The sequence below is a fragment of the Charadrius vociferus genome, unplaced genomic scaffold, assembly GCF_000708025.1.
Source record: "Charadrius vociferus isolate BGI_N301 unplaced genomic scaffold, ASM70802v2 scaffold87, whole genome shotgun sequence".
In the NCBI taxonomy this organism is placed as follows: Eukaryota; Metazoa; Chordata; class Aves; order Charadriiformes; family Charadriidae; genus Charadrius; species Charadrius vociferus.
This window is the reverse complement of record NW_009649314.1, coordinates 1,782,419-1,803,903: the sequence shown is the minus strand read 5'-3', so window position 1 is coordinate 1,803,903 and position 21,485 is coordinate 1,782,419. Positions and strand designations below refer to the sequence as shown.

General features: G+C 38.5%; 1 protein-coding gene across 1 annotated transcript in view; it reads left to right on the top strand.

Annotated features, from left to right (window-relative positions):
• CNTN5 (contactin 5) overlaps window positions 1–18,332 on the top strand; it is a 251,808-nt gene extending 233,476 nt beyond the window's left edge. Inside the window, exons 18-22 of the mRNA XM_009889417.1 lie at window positions 4,724–4,833; window positions 12,952–13,138; window positions 13,594–13,706; window positions 15,097–15,265; window positions 17,468–18,332. Coding sequence (XP_009887719.1) covers window positions 4,724–4,833; window positions 12,952–13,138; window positions 13,594–13,706; window positions 15,097–15,265; window positions 17,468–17,571 — 683 coding nt within the window. The 3' untranslated portion in view covers window positions 17,572–18,332. The remainder of the gene's footprint in view (window positions 1–4,723; window positions 4,834–12,951; window positions 13,139–13,593; window positions 13,707–15,096; window positions 15,266–17,467) is intronic.
• Window positions 18,333–21,485: the final 3,153 nt, after the last annotated feature.

The window sequence follows — 21,485 nt, the reverse complement described above, 5'->3', positions numbered from 1 at the left end:
GCTGTCAGTTATCTGAAAGGCAAAGGGCCATGTAACAGCCTTTGCAATTTTGTTCCTTCACAACTTTGAGAAGTTTTGCATCAGGCCAGCTGGTGGATGATGTGATATTAAACAAGACATTGCAGAGTGAAGGATTGTCCTGGTTAGGCCCATCTCTGCTCGCTTTTCGCCCTGAGCCTTTATTTAAACAAAAAAATAAATTACACTTGCCTTTTCATTTAGAGGAAATAATATGCAATTACACACTTTTAAATACAGCCTCCATGTCTTTAATTAAAATCTTACATTCACGAAGTCTTGTGGTTCATTTCCAAGCTGAAGCAGAGCTACTTGGGGTTTAAGTTAATCTGAAAATTAATAAATCGACGTATTAGCTGTAAATTGCAGTGGATTATTTCCTGTTTCTGCCAGCTGATCCATCTGGATTAGATCGTGTAGAACTTCATCTAGATCTGTCTCCACTGACTTTTTGAAGAATGAAATCACAATCCTGACATGCAAGAATTTATTAAGCATTCTTTTGATTAATGCCACTAGGCCCCATGGGAAGTCCGATGTGCAATCTATATAACAGGCACTTCCCCTCCTCACGTGCTATGGATAACTCTGGCTGCCACGTCACTTGGTGGAAATGAACCATTTATATTCATGAAGATGGCAGCACTCCTCTGAACTTTTAATCTAACAAAGGATGAATTTTATCAGTCCGCTTGTCCAGCTTCTACTCATGTGCCAAGGTGAGCGAGCCACGTGTAGGTAACATGCTGGTAAAGCCTTCATGGAATAAGGCAGCTCCTTGTTCCTGTGTGACACTCCACTGTGTAATAAATCTGGGTTATTCCATGGAGAGGGGAGAGCCGCAGGAGGATGTGTGCTGGGAGCAAGAGCAAAGGAGAGCGGCATTACAGAAGCAGACTTCAGAAGCTCTACCTGACAAGGAAGGGTATTTCGACACTAAATAAAAGAGGTCCAGGGCAGAGGTCAGCATGGCAGGCCTGATTGCTGCTTTGCTGCTAGCTCATATCCTCACCCTTCTAATTTTTCTCTGTTTTAAAGTCCTCTGCAAAGACACTGGTCAGAGAAAAGGTGAAAACAGAAAGGACTTGAGGAAAAATGAGAAGCCCCAGAGCCTGTCCAGGAAACAACCAGTCATCTCAGTTTTGGTGTTTTGGAAATCAGACAACTTCTCCCTTTCTAACACAAGATTTTGCAGAAAGTCCTATCCTGCAGGCAGCTGTGCCACCACAGGTCTTGTGGAGTCCTCAAACCAGGGACACACATCAAACAGGCTGAGAGGTACAATGTATCTTGGCTTTTCTCAGAGATAGAAACAGTTTACTGGAAATCCCCTGATTTGGAAGATACTCCCTGTGGCTACTTCCAGCAAGGGAATAAATAAATGCTACCACTTTCTTTACCTATAGATTGACAGAAGAGGGATGACTCCTCATGATTTTCCTTCTGATAGATCTCTTGTGCATTTTTCCACAGAAAGGAATTGTACCAGTCATGGGTCCTCACTGAAGTCCCAAAATTTCAACTATGTGGAACTGCCTGGAGTCATAATGCAATTACCCAGGCTGACGTTCTTAGCTTCAAATGAGAGCTCAGATTTTAAATTAAACAAGGGAGTAAAAATCCTTTCTGGAGTCAAAATGAGAAGTGAATGGATATTAAGTGATTGGATGAGGAGTCCTGACTGAGGCTATGTTCCATAGGAGGGTTAAAACAACATAAACATGAATAGACCCTTGGACTTGCTTTTTAATTTAGATCATGCTGAAATCTTTAAGGATGACTTTTTCAGAAAAAAAAAAAAGATCAGTTTACAGTCATAAACAGGGAGAACACAATGAGGGCTAGTAACTAACTCTTCTGGCTCTTGCCAGTGTCAAAATTCAGGATTCAACCTGATGACTGAACAACAGATCAATGCAATTAGTGTAATTCTTCGTCCTGCTTTATTATAGTCATCCCAAAGACCTACAGATTGAACATGTTTCCTTAAATTGTGATTGCAGCAAATGGAAAGACAATATTTCCTGGACATTGCACACAGCCTTTTGAGATCTTGCCGTGCTGCATCTTTAATTCAATCAGGGTATATTAAAGGGACCATCAAAGACATTGGCCCCCTTTTTTTTTTTTTTTTTTCAATCAGTATGACCTCAGGCAGACACCAACAGGTTTAGAATAATGCCAAGATATTAAGAAAAGAATATGATTATAACATCAGTGACCATTATAGAAAAACCTAATGAACCTGTCAAATTTATTATTAGACACACAGAATAAAGCATGACATTGGAGTGAAGCACGGACTGTATTATATCACCAGAAATTATATGTTCCTCATCTTATCTGAATTAATAAAAAATGTTATTTAGTTTCCATAAACTTTCAGTCATAACATAACTTATTCCTAAATATATAATTTCTGTTCTTTTGCTGAACACTTACATTCTCTATGTCTAATATCAGTGAGAGTGCAGTGAATAATTTCTGGATATGTAAGAAACACATTTTCTTCACATAAAAAAAAATCCAAACTATTTCTACTCCATTTGCTGAAAACAATTTTTAAAAATATTAGAAAATATTCTGTGCTTCTGTTCTGAGCGATACATAAACCACCCCTAGTGAACACTATGAAGAGGAAATGATTTCTGCATTTATAGAAAGTGTAAAGGCTGCCAACCAACATTTTGTGTACATCTCAAATTATTTATCCCACTGCAATCTTTTCTGACAACAAGGTAATTGCTTCAATAATACAAAAACTAGAAAATAGCTTTTGCCACACAAATCTTAGTAGTACATAAAATAGAAAGCAGGGAGTAACTATTGAACAGAAAATCATGTTATGAGGAATATATTTCTTCATAGCATAATTCTTTTGGTATTAAATTTAGAAGATCATTTTACTTATTCCTGGAGATATTTTTTTTATTGTTACCTGAAAATTTCCATATATATTTTATACTTATTAGTAATACTCATTGTTGGTGGACATCATTTTGCATCACATGAGAAATGCTTCTTTTCTTTAGAAGTAAATAAAAAAGAAGATCAAAAAGAGCTTCAAACATTAAAAATCTGACATCAAAAAGGATGAAAAATTCGTACAAGCCATGTCAGAGAAAAAGCGTAGGGCAGAAGTGCCAGAACAATGCCTGCAATATGATCAGAGAAAGGAGTGCAGCTAATGACTCAAGACTGATATTAGGCATCTTACTAAGGCAGTTTGATCACTGGGAAAAATGTATCATTTTAACTCAGGCTGTTCCATAAGGAAACTCCTTTTCTGTAGCCCAGTTAAATGAGCCCCCAAAAAATATTTTTTAGAAAGCTCTTTGATGTGCCTCCCGATAACATAAAAGCCAGGACCTCTGCCTGCCCTTCAAGAGCAGATCAACACGTTAGAAATGTAATGAGGAACATTAGGCCAAGGAAGAAATCGCAGGCTCTGCGACTGCAGGGGAATGTGAATTCACCTTTTTGCTGAGCGAGTGAACTACACCAGAATGGTGGAGAAATGCCGCTACTGCGTGCTTCACTGTCTATGTTCAAGCCTTGCCTTCACAGCTTGTCTTAAGCAAGTTTTCAGTAATATTTAGGTAATAAAGCAAAAGATCCAAAACATTTCTTTAACTTATGTCTCAGTTTGTTATGTGCTAATTTTTGGACACTCTTCACTCCCAGTGCACTAACTGGTGATATAAATTGGTGGTACGCTCAATGGCCTGTCGTGGCAGATCTTTATGTACATTTACCTAATTCCCAACCCCTGAAAGAAGTTGGATCTCTGTAAAGTGTTCAATGATATGAAAGTGCAAAGTAAAACATGCCTGTGGCAACACTGTTGGGCAGAGGTGATGTGTAAAGCACCCTACAGCTCTCAGCCTCCACTGTGCACCCTGGCCGTGCCCTGGCAGCACTGAAGGACACCCACCCTGGCTGGAGGGCAGGGAGGGTCTTCTGCTCCAAATAATCATGAGGCCAGGACTGCAGGTTGTCCTATGAATAGCATGGAGATAGAAACAGTGGACATAGGGCTAATGGTAACGACACAGGTAGTCAGAGTGACAAATCCTAGAGTCCTAAAGCCTTCTTTCAGAAAGTGTGCATCCCGGGCCTCAATCAGTAAACGCTTCGCAACAGAGAGATGATGGCATGCTCAAACACTGCTGCTGTCTGTGACTTCAAGGACATAATAGCATAGTCCTAAAAATTTCTTTTACGTAGCGTTTCATTACAACTCTGGGTATCACTTCTTACTCGGTATGACCCCGGAGCAGGACTGACCGAGCACCCTAGCAAGGTATCGCTCATCCCGAGCTGACAGAAAAGCCAGGAAGACAATGAACGCTCCATTTACTGCTGAAGTTGGGCTGATCAAGGTGTATGAAAGGGGGATGTGGAAGGGGGGAGGTGGCATTTACAAATACTAAATTTTTTTAAAAATCATAGACAAGAGATTCTGTCACAGTTTGCTGCGCCTGTCATGAGTGATGAGATACTGATGTAGCGTGGCAGAAATAAAGAAATACAACAATAAAAATCTCTTCATCTTGTTCATTTTTTCATGTTCCCCGTAATGTCATACCTTCTTGTGAGTATTAAGGTAGAATAAAGGAAGTAAATGACAGTTTCAGATGGAGTGTTTTTGATAAATACAAGTTGTTACAGTGGAGGTTTATTGTTTCAATTTTTCTTAATACAGAACCCACTGCTGCTCCCGTCGACGTCAAAGCTACGAGTTTGTCTGTATCAGAGATTCTTGTTGCATGGAAACATATTAAAGAAAGTCTAGGAAGACCACAGGGATTTGAGGTATGAACACAGACTACCATAATGAGAAGTCTTGTTGCTTTTGCTAGCGTTGCATTCTGTTAACATGTGCAGTACTGAAACTTCAATAGAAATTATGCTTATTTTAGCATACATATGACTAGCTGTAGAACAACGGTCACAGCTGTAGCACTGGCACATCTTTTATTTATTTGTGCTTGAAAACTCTTCAACACCAGTACTTATAACATCTCTTTGACACTTCAAAAATAGCTGAAAGAACTGCAAGTGACCTAGTATGCCTCTTTCACAGGCTGGGTAAGATTAGGTATTGACTGTTTCCAGCTCTAAGTGACCAGTTCAAACTTGTTATTTACTGAGAGCAATCAACACAGAGAAAGGGAAGAGCCTCTGCCGTCCATGTGCTCTCATCCCACAGTGGCTGGGGGACATCTGCTGGGCGGATGGCAAAAGGTCGCATATCAGGTGGGGAAGAGGCAGCCGCACCATCCATAAATAAAGCTCTGTTTAGAGACAGCCCTTCCTGACTTGGGAAAGAGAACCTGCCTTGGGCACGGACCTTCTCGCGCTTTTGGATCCAGTTGTAACTTTGGATCCAGTTTACAATCCAAACTTCCAGGAACAGATCAGATCTAGGAAGAAAACCTATCCTGTGGGGCCACCACAATCCATCTTGACCTTGTGGTTCAGGCTATGCTGCTCCTCATGAAATAGCTCAGCTAGGCTCAATTTGCTTATTTTGGGGTACAGGTTATTTGACCTGCTTTACTCCTTTAGAGAGTGCTGACTCTTTCCTGATTCTCTACAGTAACAATGAAAATCCCATGCAGAAATACAGGCTGGGCAGAGCTTCTCATCAAGAGGGACCTGGACAGGTTTGAGACGTGGGTCCGTGCAAACCTCATGAAGATCAACAAGGCCAAGTGCAAGGTCCTGCATGTGAGTTAGGGCAATCCCATGCACAGGTACAGGCTAGGCGGAGAATGGATAGAGAGCAGCCCTGAAGAGGAGGACTTGGGGGTCTAAGTTGATGAGAAGCTCAACATGAGCTGGCAATGTGTGCTTGCAGGCCAGAAGCCAACCTCATTCTGAGCTGCATCAAAAGCAGTGTGGCCACCAGGTTGAGGGAGGTGATTCTGCCCCTCTACTCCACTCTCGTGAGACCCCACCTGGAGTACTGTGTCTGGCTCTGGAGCCCCCAACATAAGAAGGACATGGACCTGTTGGAGCGGGTCCAGAGGAGGGCAATGAAGATGATCAGAGGGCTGGAGCACCTCTCCTAAGAAGACAGGCTGAGAGATTTGGGGTTGTTCAGCCTGGGGAAGAGAAAGCTCCAGGGAGATCTTATTGTGGCCTTCCAGTACCTAAAGGGGGCCTACTGGAAAGATAAGGAGGGACTCTTTATCAGGGAGTGTAGCAATAGGACGAGGGGCAATGGTTTTAAACTGAAAGAGGGTAGATTTACATTAAATATGCAGAAGAAATTCTTTCCTGTCAGGATGGTGAGGCACTGGCACAGGTTACCCAGAGAAGCTGTGGATGCCCCATCCCTGGAAGTGTTCAAGGCAAGGCTGGATGGGGCTTTGAGCAATCTGGTCTAGTGGGAGGTGTCCCTGCCCATGGCAGGGGGGTGTTGGAACTAGATGATCTTTAAGGTCCCTTCCAACTTCTAACCATTCTATCAGTCTATGATTCTACGTAGATCTGAGGCAGATACCAATGACATGGATGTCTAAAGGTATCTTTTGACCAACTAGCACAGAGTGGGATGCTGGCAGCATGTCCGGAGAAGACCTAGAGGCTGGTGATCATCACTGATGGCCTTAGGAAGGAAACATAGTTGCCCAGGCAGCACCAGAGCCACCACACTCTCTATCACAGCTTCAGGCTGAATGGCCTTCACCGGAACAGCATGTTTACCCCACAGCTTAGACACAGTCAGTATTTTTTTACCTGATTTGCTGTAGCTTCTTGGTACTTAGACACTTCTGTATTGCTCTCCAGCATAGTCCAAGCAGGCTGTGACCATGATTTGTCCCATCAGGTCTCTCATTTGTCCAGTCTCTTTCCCATATTTGTGTCAATGCTGAACTCTGCAAACTCTCTTGTATTTTATCCCCGCTTCTTCCCTTACTCAATAAACAGAAAAGTAAATGATGCTTTCCTATATGATTCATTTTTCAGCAGGACAGAATGCAATTCAGTTCTAGTGGATGTTTTCAGTTCCGTTTTTGGGAAGGATTGCATCAAAATTACTTTTAGCATCAGTATAGTGCATCAGCGCATTACAGTATTCACTTAGGAACACTAATTCCATGCTATCAGCCCAATTTTGCTAACATTCTGACAGCTTCTCTTTAAAGCATCCCCTTAGTGCAAAAAGGAAGGACTCTGTATAGCAACAAACTGGGGCTAAACTCCCTCCCACAAAAAGCAAAAGTATGGAGCAGCTTTATGCTTTCCATATGATTCACTTCTTCAGTTTCTGTGAACATTATTTTAATTTAAAAACTGATTTTGAAAGTTTTTTCATATGTATTACAGCACAGAACACAGCCTGTAGTACTCCCTTAATCCACAAAAAGCAAACAGATAACGTACAGAAATCCAATGACTTTGATAAAAAGAGGAATGATTTATCTTTTTTTAACAATTTTTTCCTAATGTAGAATTATTGTGAATCACAAGTAAAACATGTCCTTCAATTCAAATTGAATGTAAAATATTCTGACTAACCCCTCTGTTTTCATGTCGCAATTTGTATTCTGCCTGTGGTCACTGCAGCAGTGACAACCGCCTACACGGTCTTCACATTTCCTGGCCTTTTAGCAGCAGCATTATAAAAGGGGGAGCTATTTTTTTGTGTTTGGGCTCTAATCAACAGAAGTGACAGAATATTTACTACATATGGACAAGTTTGCAGTGACCCACTTTCACTCCAGCCCTATTTGCACTTTGTACTAAGGAGTAATGAAAGGCAAAGTAACTTGTCCAATTTCACGTTGTCATCCATGAAAGGCAGTGTTAACTGTTATGTCACATGAGTTTTATGCAAGATTTGCTGTACTCATTTGCATCTTCCAAAGCACATATTATTCCTGACTTCAGTACAGATTTGTCAGCTGTCCGCCCGACCTTACTAAATATATGTCAGCTACACTCTGATAAAGTAGAAGTAGCTTGAAAACTTTGTCAGAATGGTAGAAAAATATAGTGTGTGGTTCATACTTATTGTTTAGAATCCATAACCTGAAGCTTATAAAATCTATTTCAGCCCCAGGCACTATTTTCTTTGTCACTCACTACTGGTAGGGAAGGGAAAGGGAAAGAATTACTGGCTGGAAGAAGAGATATCTTTTTTTTTTATTCTTTTTTCTTTTCCAGAAAATCAAGGCTAATACTTAAGTATAGATCACAAAACTCATGTCTTTTTCATTGGTATTCCCCGAAGGGTAGGAGCTTGACTAACCTAGTCAAAAGATCAACTTGCAACAACAACAACAAAAAAGTATAAAAAATAAAAAATCTTGAATGCAATTTTCAGAGAGGATTACTTGACATGATAACTTGTTTATGTATTAATCTGTCTTTACAAAGAGAAATATTCAAGAGTTTTTGCTGTTTCTTGAAGGTACTTTATCTGTTTTTACAGTGGAACAGAAAATTACATCTACAAGGTACTGGAATATGTTTGGGGTTTTTTTTTAATTCCGTGAAGTATACCTTGAAGTAATTTAGAAAGAATATCTGGATATTTCTACCAGAGGCTGATAAAGCAAGACAAAAGAAAAGAGGAATTGGTGTTTCACCAGCCCGAATACTGATTTACCAGTATTCGATTTTGGAATGAATGAATTTTTCCAAACACAAAATTAGCAATTGGATATTGTCATATATGAGTCAGTTTTTCCTACAAAGTTACTCAAATGCTAATTCAAACCCCTCTAAAATCGTGAAGACTATAAACAGGATTTTATAGCACAGCAGTACTACTGCTTTTCAAGTCCTGAAGGTATGGATCGCACTCTAGATCTCTCATGAGGGCCTCAAGAGGGCCATACCCTTTGCAAAGTCTGTAACATGAACAGTTTGTTACAAGACTACTAGCTTTCTATTACCTAAAATCAGAAACCTAGATAATTATTGATTTCTCATAAGAAAATATGACCAGATATTTTATGATAGTCCTCAAGGCTGAGGTACAATACCAGTTTTGGTCCCACATGCATTCAGGACCATGTGTGAGAAAAGAGTACCTGAGAAAAGAGGAGGAGGATGTAAGCTACTCCAGAGAAGACCCCAGAATCTACGACTACGGAGCAGTGTTTTATTTCTTCTTTTCAGTCAGCAATTGTCTTGGTAAGAGGGAAGGAATTGAGGTTGGTTTACCTTTTTGCAGGAACCTCTCATCTTGTTCTGAAGGACAGTCACACCAATGTCTTAAGATGACACAGAAAGCAGCGGCAGATGATACAAAAAGCTCATCTTTTCCTGTCCTAAGTGCTTGGTTGTACCATTGCAGTTGTGCCAGCACTAACATTTATGTGGCTGCAGTGTGTCAGTTTGAGGAGCTGATTGGTTTTCTGATAATGATAATTAAAAGAGTTTCCATGAGATCTAAATCATTTTTTTAGGGCTAGCAGCAGTTCTTTCAGTGCACTTCTCTCTCTCCCCTAGCACTTTCTGGACTCTGATCTTTCTTCAAGTTCATTTTCAGTTATGTCAGTACTTTGGTGTTGGTAAAGACTCAATCAGAGAGCACAGGAAAGTTTGCATGTTTGTCCACTTCAATTCATCCTAGCTAATTTAGTTGCTTACTTAAAATGCCTAATTTGTAGCTTTAATTCTCTGTGGCCAACAGAAAGAATATTCAGACAATAACTCTGACTCTACTGAATTTAGAGAAGAGAGCCTGCAACTGTATCACATGGTTTTACACCAAAGTGGTATTATGCATACCCTAGAAACCAATTTGGGAAAAATAGTAATATTATTTAAGTTACCTTTTAACATGAAACTTTGATGAAGTAGTCTATAAGTATTAGAGGTAGAAAAATTTTAGATGGAAACATATTTTTAAGGTGATGGCTTACTTTTAACAATTGCTTAACCCATGATCAGGACAAAGCAACTTATAAGTGCCTGTGTCTCCTATATTCAGTTGTTTAAGTATCGTTACTGTTTTCTCTCCAGCTCAAAGACATAGGTCTCTGGGAATCAGATGAAAAACAACAGAAAGCCCAGCAAAAATGTAAAACCTCACAGATAATAATGCATTAAACAGACCAAATGTCCCCCCCACCTTTTTCTTTCATTTTTAAAACATAAGCTAATCTTTATGATTTATGCTTCATGCTATATTGAAATTCAAATTTTTCACTAGTGAAAACCTACTCTAAGTGTGGTAAATCCCTTCTGAACAGTATAAATTAAGGTTACATAAAATAGCAAGATTTAAAAAAAAAAAAAACAAACACATAGCAGTGTAAATAAACAAGCCCTCTGCTTTAAGAAATATGTCCAGCACTTTTAAACACCAGCAGTATCTTCATTTCAGTTCAAATTGATAAGTTCCCTCAGCTTTGACCTCAGTCAACAACCATTGGATTTCTTTTGCTTTATAACCACTTTTTCCTTTAGTTCGTTTGGCCATCAACAAATGGATGTGTGCATTGAGAAAGAAGGGGGAAAGCATTTTGTGAGATCAAAGTCCAAAGTCACCTGGCAAAACTTTAAGGGGAATTTTAAAAGCAAAGACCAAACACTTAAGGGCTTTGAAGTACAGGAGAAACCGAAATAGAAGCACTGCCAAATTGCATTTCATGCTTATGCTGCTTAATATAGTATACCAACTCCCGCAAGAATACCCCTTTGCCAAGGGAGAACACCTTTGTCATGTGGTGAAGAAAAACTGGTAGGGAACATGCCATAGTTATTTTTGCAGACTTAACATTCGCAAAATATAATTAGTATCCAAACTGATAATACCATATAAGCAGTGGTGGAGAGCATTTCCAAACATATGAAAAATATCAAAAGGGCTGAGTTATGCTCCAGATTTTCTGCCGCACTAATCAGGTTTTAATATCTATATAGTCCTAACACTAATAATTGGAATATCAGGTTTTCACAACTTCTTTATACTAAAAAAAAGGTTCAGTGCAAAATCTGGGGGTTATCTACTGTTTTCTATATCGCATTCACATGAGACGTGGTGTGCCCTGTGAATAAACTACCACAATGAGACCTATTGAGCTACTTATAAATTTGCTCCTGGCTTCCTAGAGACAGGATTTCACCACTTCAGTTGCATTTCCACCCCTGCTTCTGTCCACCTGTGTAAGCTTGGGCAAGTCACTTTTCCTTTCTGGCCGTTTCCCTGTTGGATCCTCAGCAGACTTCACTAACTGGATGATAGGGTCTCCAGGACAGGTGCTGCCTCTCACTACCTGTTCGTACAGCACTTAATACTATGTGGCTCTCATCACCGTAGTGTCAAGTTTATAAGGATGCATTGCAAGTAAAATGAAAGGGATCTGACTACCCAAGGGATAATAAGCATTGGAGGTTCAACCTTAGTGTGTGAATAAATGGCTGTTGATTCTTTTTTCTTTCCAAGAAAGATGTGACTGGGTGTTACTTCAGATACCAGCAGGGTTGGTCAAGCACTCAGATAGCAAAATATGTCAGTGAATCACACTTATTTCAATACCAAGTGGTGACTACAGCTAGATTTGCTATCTGAGCTGTAATTGACCTAAGAATTGAAGCAACAGCATTTTAACATGAGATAATGCAGGCACACAAAAAAGATATTTACGTGAATTTTGCACTGAAAAAATTAGACTTTGAGTTGGCACAAACTGATATACCCTTGATCAAAGAAAACAGACCCACTTTAGTCAAGTGAAGATATTGATATCAAATGTATGTTTTTGCAGCCACGTCTTTCTAGAGTTCTTTTTTTTGTATTTTTTTACATGGCAGCCCTAGCACAATTATGAAAGGTCAGCATTTTACTCATTGGTCATATTTTCCTATGAACCACTTGGGTTTTTTCATTCGCCATTTTCTGGGATACATGCACAAAAGTGCTGTATTGTCCGTGACCTTTTTCTCATAGGAAAAGTTATCCAGATATAATATGAATAACTTATTATGAAATAACCAACTTCACAGAAAAGGTCAAAATGTGGAATAAATGAAAGTATGTCTCAGCGTGAATAATGGTAAGCTGAATATAGGTCTTTGAATGGCACATTAGTGACATCTCCTGTTAGGGAAAATAGGGCCCCATGAGAATTACCTTACGTGTGTAGGTCACCTAGATACATTAGAAAGAGACAGTACTGCTTTTTTCCAGTTATCGCCTGCATATACTTGGTCTCTGAGGAAAGAGACCAGGCAAATTCCCAGCTCAGCTCTATAACCTCTTTGAGATTTTGATAAACTCAGTACAGATACCAGAAACACAGACTAGGAACCACCGAAGATAGTTTAGGCAGTTTATGTCTTAAAAGGAAGGGCATAAACATACTATCAAAATTGCATTTACCAGAAACCTATTTATATCCAAGGACTAAAAGTGAATCCACTTCCTTCTTTTTCGTCAGATAAGATTTTTCAGATGAATGAAAGATTTCCTTCAGTGTTCTGTCATTTTCTATTCATTACACTGATAGGAAATCTCATGGCTCTGAGTTGCACAGGGCCAGGAAGGGAATATTGCTCACAACACATCTTCACCGTTGCGGTCAGAGCTTTCCAGGGTGAAGGTAGATTTTCTGGTGATCTGCCAGAGGATGAGCTCTCCTTGAATTCTCTGAAATGCTTTTGACTTCCTGCCAATGTTCATCCTCTGCTCTTCCATCTTACAGTTACATCTTCTCATGCCAGTACACAACAATTCAATGTGCTTCAGGTAATACCATGATATTCTGAGTCTTCCCATTTTGGAGAAGTGATCATTGCTTGGCTCTGAGGCTATGCTGCAAAACCCACATGTTTAAAAGGGCTTGATGATCAGACAAAAGGCAGAAATGGCAAAAAGACTCTCCACAGGATAAGAAGTATGAGCATGTGGAAGCATGATCTTCCCAGATGCCTGTATTAATCCTTCATTTGGTCACTTGTGGGCAGGTTGGTTACTGGAAGGACATGGAGCAGGAAGAAGCAGCAGAAAAGGTCAAAACTGAAGGAAATGAATCATCCATCCTCCTGACAGGATTAGAAGGAAACACATTATATCACCTAACGGTGAGGGCGTACAACGCTGCAGGGTACGGACCACCTAGCACTGCTGTGCGTGCAGCAACCAAGAAGTCCCGTAAGTGACCTCAGTACCTTTGCTCAAAGGGAGAAGTCAGGAAGTAACCTCTGCCCGCTTGGGTTTTCCTTTAATAAGCCTGTATAATAATCAGGAATCATGTATAGTTTTGATTCATGGCTTTGCTTTGATATTTAGACATGAATTCATACGACTTTACGTTCATAACAAAGGTTATCTTCCTAGAAACCAAGGCATTTTTGACAAAGGGACAGAAGAGAATTCAAACTCATAATCTCTGTGGAGTTTATGGGGTGGGCTGAGTAAATACACCACAATCTGTTAAATTACTATTCTGGTGCAAAAAAAAATCTTTAGAAATTTCAGCTAGTGTTGGGAGCCTGCTAACACAACCAATTGTAAATGTAATAAAAGACTGAAACATTTTTCTTTTGATTTTAAGGAAACTACCTATAAACTATGTTTATGTACATGTTGTTATTTTTTCCCCTTAGCTCCCAGCCAAGCACCAAGCAATATTATGTGGATACAGGATGGCTCTCATGTGTCTCTTGGGTGGGAGCCAGTCAGACCTCTAGCTAATGAATCTGATGTAATGGGATACAAGGTCAGTGCTTCTCCTTCCTTACTCACCATTCTCTCTTCCAAACGACTACTCTTCTTCCCTGTTGGCTTTTTTCCCTTTCTTGTTTTTCTGTGTAAGTAAAGTATGCTGTACAGACTGTCTGCAATCAGTTTACACCATGAAAAGCAATAAATAAAATTGAAAAGAGAGAAATGTCCCAACATTTTCTGTGTTGTGATTTTTAACTGCTGATTATAAACTGAGTAAGCTCTATCTGAGGGGATCAGTTCATCATATCTGACTCAGAAGTGGCTATTAATAAGACCTGCCTGCAATGAAATTCCTTCAATTTAACTGTGTTTGAAGTAGGATTTAGAGAAATGCAGAAGAATGAGGCATCTCAGAATGACATTAAAATTAATATTTTTATGGAGCTGAAACACAAATACTTTGGTTTGTTTTGTGATCATGTTGGTGATGTTCAACAGTCAGTGACCGTAACATCTGGCATTTAAAGTTTTGAAGTTTTAAAGAGTAAAATCCAGATTAACTTAATCACAAGGCATAAAAAGCAGTAGAATTGACTGCAATATTTTAAATCAAAACAGAATAATTTCTATGTTTTTAGAGGTGTGGTTGTTTGGTTGGTTTTTTAAAGCATATATATGACCATTTCTATAGACTACAATCTGATATTCCCTCTGATACGTCAGGAAATATCACCAAGAAAGTGTAAAATGTTTCAAATAAACCAGAAACTGCTCTAACCTTTATCAGAAAGCTGAGATTCTGAAAATGTTCATTTAACTGCTTTGCTTTTTTACACCTCTCTGACCTTTTCAATTTTGTCTCGGAATAGAAAGTTATGCAGAAGTACCAAAAAGACAGCTATGTACTCACTTGCTTTCCTCCCACACACCATAAGCTTGTACTGAATTCCACTGTAGATGCAGGGACAGATCTGAGGTATTCTCAGTTGACTTAACCAGCTAAGGTAAACACACTAAGGACGTTATTTAGGGCATTTTCTTTACATTTTAAGTTGGGTTCTTGAGCCAAAAAAGTTAATATCTACATGAGTTTGGGGATAAGAATTTGAATCAAATGGAACCCAAAATGCATTTAGAAGAAAGTTTGGAGAAAAAAAATGTGTAACACCTAATACTGGAGTAAGCAAATGCTGTATCTTTGCTCTGGGTCATAATCCATGTCCTTTCACATTAATTAATTGCTAATATACTTTGCTGTTATTGTTTTGAAGCCATTGCGGGGAGGAGACAGTAAAAGCAGATGACTTTTCAAATGTAGTGTCAAGAAATCCTTAATGAAAGCATGAAACAGTTAACATTTCACTGACTGCATTATCTACACAAAATGTCTGGTATGTAACTTGAATGACCACTATGACCACTATCTACTTTATTGACCATAGGTATTATTCAGGCAAGAAGGCCAGAGCAACAGTCAAGTTATAGAAACACAGAAAACCTCTGCGGTGGTACTTCTTCCTGATGTTGGTGTCTACATCATTGAGGTGTGTGCAGTCAGCGAAGGAGGGGATGGGACTGCGAGTCCCCAGATCAGAGTTCCATCTTTTTCAGGTAAGGTTACGCTTATATTTGGAAGAGTGGCAATTATAGCAGTGCTCACTAACTCTATTATTCTCTACCTGAAAAAAAATGTTCTCACAATTCTCTAACTATTAGACAAAATCATTAATTAGAGTCTTGAGTTCTATGCTGAAACAAAGGTAGTTAGTGCCATTTGAGATGCCCAAGAGTATCTGAGACATCCATGTGGGGCTGATGAACAAAACAGAGGATTTATAGGAAACCTCTCCCTTTCTAGAATAACATCTGGAAATCTAATTGGGCTGTAGACATCTACACGTGTACTAGGTGTCTCAAATAACACTATTGTCAGCTGAGATGTAATCCATACAGACCGACAGTGGAGCCTAGACAGCACTTTAGTTGATCTTCTGGATTTAAATATTCAGACATAGACACATAAGGACATCTGAGATGTCCTAAGGTATCCCAAACATTTGCACAGAGCTGGCAGATGGGGTGCAGGACTTAGAGGATACTCACATCATTCTGGACCACCAGCCAGAGGTGTACTGTCTAACACAGGTAAAATGGCATGCATTTAGGTAGCTGAACCCTGTGTATGTGCCTGTTTTAGAATAAGCTGAATTTCTCTGTAGGTTCCATTGACTCCGTTGAGTAGATATTTAGTAAATCATTAACGTATTACAGTATTGATGTACTACCACGAAGTAAGTTATGATGTCTAGCTTCCATTTCCTTAGTTACTCCAATATGTTGAAAGAATTTAAAGTATCAATATCACACAGGTAAGAAAGGGGTAGAACCATTTGTGGCAAGAGCAACCAGAAAATAACATTGTCTTTTGCCTAAACGCAACAAGGCATCTTTATTCTAACTTTCTGATGACACTTTAAAATTCTACTAAACATTGCTCTTTAGTCCTTACGGGGTACTATCCAAAAGGTGTGAGTCTGAAATTTAACCTAGACCTAAATTTCAGCTCTAATCTAGTCACAAACTATAGTGCTATTATCAGAATGCAGAAGACACCAACCCCTACTCCATGGAACATTTGTTTCATGTACCTTTTGAGACATAACTCCAGGCCACAAAATCTTTCATTCCTTCTAACCTGGTATTTTTGATTAGACTATACACAACAGTTCCACTTAGGAGAACTGTTGTTCAAAGAAACCCAGTCTGGTTCTCTTCTCATCCTGTGATCTGTTGCCACTGCCAGCCCATAGCATATTTCCCCTTAGCATGGGTTTTGAAGGGACTTCTGTGTTCTAAAAACATCACTGGGCTATTGGGCAAAAGACCACTTTTTCCTCTGGACAGACATCAAGATCAAAGGTTAGCTTTCATTCCTTGTTTCAGGAAGAACATTTGTGATTGTGACTAAGGCCATCTTCTGCAGCCTAATTCCTTTTGAGGATTCAGTGTCCTGGTTTCAGCTGGGATAGAGTAAATGTTCTTTCTAGTGGCCTGCTATGTTTCATATTTGGTATGAAACGAATGTCAATAATGCATATTGTTTTAGTTGTTGCTGGGTGATATTTGTAGTATTCAAGGACTCTTTTCAGCTTCCCATAGAAGCTTAGAAGGAGCATAGGTAGAACAATGGAACAGCCAATGGAATATTTCATACTGTAGGTGTCATGCTCAGTTTATATTGGCCAGGAGGCAGGAATTTGCGATCACTGCTTGGGACAGCGTGAATTCATCAATTTACTGGGGAGCAAGAGTGACTTGTGTCGATATTGTTATCGTTATTATTGCTATTTCCCTTTCCTGATATTGTTCCATGAAACTGTCTTTATCTCAACCCACGAGGGATTTTTTCCCCTTCCCTTTCCCCTCCTTTTCTCCCTCTTCTCCCTGCCCTTCTTGGGGGAAGGGGGAGGACCGCGCAAGTGGCTGCATGGTCCTAGTTGCCAGCTGGGGTTAAACCACAACATTAAGGCATCAAATCACATACCCTTTTGGAATTCCCTATTAATTTGCAGATTGAATATGAGGATTCAGCCTGTTGAGTTTCTGTAGATATCATCATAAAAGCCCTTATTTCTCCATGGCTGCATAGGGACCCTATTTTGCGATTGCACTCCTTACAAGGTAATCCATTGCCTAAAAGCTAGGCTTTTGCTGACTGTAATAGAATACAAGTTTTGGGTAAAATCCAGTACCTAAATGTACTGAGAACTGTTTGTATCATTTGTTCCTTAATTGTTTTGCTTTTCATTCCAGGAGGGAAAGTAACAAGTGCTCAATCCACCTTACATGTGTTGTCCACTTCCTCGTCTTCTGTAACATTGCTTTTGGCACTGATGGTTCCTTCAACCTCATGGTGAAGACTGCAGACTTTGTTGTTGTTGTTATTTGTTTGCTTTAGCTTGATGACACCAAGGGATGGAGTTTTATGTCCATGGAGAAACTGGAAACCCAAGCTAATTCTTAAAGACCCATAGAAATGCCTGTGGTGCACTTAGAGGAGTGTTGGAGACACAGTCAATAATTCATCAGGTTTTTTTCTCTTCATTTTTTGTAAAAGTCCTCTGGGGAGGTGACACTTCTTGGCCCAAAAATATGCAGATTGTATGTAATAAACTTTTGTAAGGAAACGTAATTTCTGTCAAACGTACTTTACTTTTTTAATATGTTCGACTTTGGTGACCCCAGTCATGTACCATTAGGTGTTTAGACAGTGGTGTCTAGTACAGTACATCTGTTTGGTTTGGAAGAAAATTCATCTTTACATATAGAACAGAGTTTGATACAGCTTTGTCAAATACTTCTCTTGCATCCCCTATGGCTGGCTGTTCTAACTGACAAGAGAGGAATATATAGTTTAGATACACAGCCCACTGCAAAAGTAGAGATTTTTTTCTGAAAATGTATGAATATGTATTTAATTAGCAAAAAGAATTGTCAATAAAATACTAGACAGCACCCTCAGAAAGTGGCAAAATGGAGCAGAAAAGAAGCCATTTATTTTATTGCAAGGTAAAGGGAAAATTATTAAACACAAACTTAAAAGGAAACAAGTTTGGTTTTCATCAAATACTGCATGATTTAATGTCAAATGAATCAAATATTTATTTTCAATAGCAAATAAAAAATCAATTCCTAACACATAAGACAATGAAAGCTCCACTGGGCATTTAACTATGATACGCATTAGGCTGCTAAGTGGACAAATAAAGCAACGCAAGGAGATAAATCTGCTTTTCCCAACCACTTCTCAGTTGTCACTTTTTTTTCCTCTGGGTCCGTTTCTTAGTAACATTCTGTGCTTTATATATTTGGTAATCAAGTTGAAATACGTATAAAAGTATATTATGGAGAGAATATTAACATTTTTGAAATGCAATCACTCACATATATACAGCCTCCAGTAGGATATATTTTGGAGAATGCTGTGTCTGAAAAAAATTACTTGGATAAGTGCTACGGAGCATCATTCCAGTTATTTAGCTAATTGGCTCTATTTCTATAGCTCGTTAGAGATTATTCTTGTAGGGACTGTGTGCTACCAGTTTTAATCCCCACTTTTTGCTGTACCAAGCAATTTCCACTCAATAGTCAATTTAGACAATTTTTCTACATTGGAAAGCCTTTCCTCATATTGGCACCTGAATATAATGGTCCCCAGGGTATATGTGTGCGCATTTGTACAATTATGGTGTGCACAGTGTTATGAGGGAGGGTATTTTACTACCATGGGTCTAGTGATTGCGCCTAGGATGAACATTCCTTTGCCTGGGAAAAATCAAGTCAAAAGATTTTAACAGGCAAGTCCTAATAGCGTAGTTCTTCTAGCTGTCCATCCCTCTAAAAGTTTTGATGTAAATCCATTTTGGTTGATGGGTTCTGGGTCTAAAATGCTATTATTTTGCCAGCTCACTAGCAAATTAATACTTGGCATTTAGCTAGTACACTCTGTGCCCTTCCTTAAGAGCTTTAAAATAGTACCCAAGAAAGCACAACACAGATAAAGTGTTTGGTAGATAAAAAGCTGACTGATGACTAAATTATTTTTTGCTTTGGAATATTTTATCAGTAAAATTTTTCAGAGAATGTTCAACTCAAATCTTTATTACCCACTAATATTTTAAATAATTTTCTAAAAAATAGGTTTTAAATTTACTTGGTCACCATATTACTAGGAAAACAAAGGCAGGATAACTAGGCAAACACAGACTGTAGATACAGACAGAAGGAGACCTATACCTCTGCTTCTGGAAAAGCCTTTGAGATCAAAGAAAGGAAAGTGGAATGTACCTTGCTGATAGAGCAAACTCATGGAAAATAACTACCTGCTGTCCTTTGTAAAACAGCAGCATTGCTACTGTGCGGAGAACTTGCATTAGCAAACCATTGTTTTTCAAAAGGTTAAAATAAACAAGAATAAAGTGATGACCAAAAAGCAAAATGGCTATTTTATAAATTAGTTAAGCATAATTTCCTCTATTTTTTATACAGTTGCTTGCCAATGCAGTTTATTTCAGAGTATTCAAAAAGGCTATAGTCACTGTTGGTGGCATTTTGGTGAAATAACTTTCTGAATACAATAAATGGCTACGCTTTATAAGAAGAATGAAAGTCTGATAGAGCTGCATCTAGTTATATCTCAATCTCTAGTGTCAAGATACAGATAGAAATACTGAACATACCATCAGGTTATGTAGTTGTATTGCAGGGACAAAAAGGGGTATGTTTTATATTCAACATGAACAGACTATGTATTTTGCATCTTAAATATATTAATAAACATGTTTTAAATGTTTAAGTACCTATGTATTACCTATTTGTTACTTTGTAGGAGAAGATGTTCCCTTATCATGACATACTATTTTTTAGTTGCAATGGAGCTCTTTCCTTTTTCATGTAAAAGATTGTAATAGTGCAGTCTAGCGTCACTGAGGAGACTGTATTTTTGTATATTGCCACAAGACCTGTTTGGAAAAAAAATAATTAGAAAGAAACTTTGTTTTGCAGACCAAAAGAAAGATACTGTCATGGCTCATATCAAAATGTTAGATATATTGTATACAATCTGTATATATGCTATATATAATGGTATATACGATGTGGAAGACACAGTAATATAATAGTTCCTGTGTACTGTTCTTGTAACATTAGATCTTTTTAATAAATAATTCTCTTTTTATTGACTTTTATCTCATCTCCTGTCAGCTCCTGAATTGTATTCATAGAGGACAGGGTGACACAAATATTTTGGATTCCAACAGCAACAACCTTTTAATTACATGACTTTGAAGAAGAAAATGATGAATCTGAGTGTGGACAATGCAGCCATTAAAATTTTAAAAAAAAAAAAAAATGGCATCTTTCTAATTTCACATATGTGTTGGTTTGCCTGGGTAGATATTACTTTTATAATTAAATAACTGAAAGGTGCAAGAAGGGTGGAACTCTCAATATGGAACTATGCATAACAAAAATTGCAAAATAAGGCTGCACATGAGCTTCAGAGATAAACACTCTGTGCATTGAAAAAGAAAAAATCATTAAGAGAAGTTCTCTATAAGGAAGCCATCAAGGGCAATCCTCTACATAATGAAGTATTATATAGTTTATGGGATGGTTTTGGCATATATAACATTCTTCCACGTGTCACCAATACCCCATGGCCATGCAGCCACAAAGGCAAGGTGTGGCCATTTCATGTTCACTCAAAAAGTTTAGTTGCTTTGCCTTATACTTGAAACACTTTGTGTGATACATCACAACAAAACAGCTTTCAAAAATATGCATACCCTTTTGGAGGAAAAAATGTAATAACGGATGATCCAATTATAGCAAATATTTTTATTTTTCCATAGTTTTATTTGCATTTTTAATAATCCCCAATCACTTCTTTATGAAATGCATATTTGTAGTGGTAAATGACTTTGCAACACAGTATGAAGTCAAAAAGCCCATTTTGGAAATAAAAATAGATTGCCACAGTCACCATTTGAACTGAGACTTCAATTACAGAATGGGTATGGCCTAATAGCATATTATATCAGGACTTATATTAAATTAGTTATGAATGTCACAGAAAACTGTAATGACCTGGTTTTGCTGACATGGAGAACTGTGCATATTGAAAATCCATATCCTATCAGAACTTCTACCAAACTGCAACCCACTCTTGCCCTTTTATGGCCATCATCACAGTTCCTCTGAAGATGAAAGACATTTTGCTTCTTAATTACTTCCTGTGCTCTTGAGCAAAACAATGTCAGGGATAAGAGAA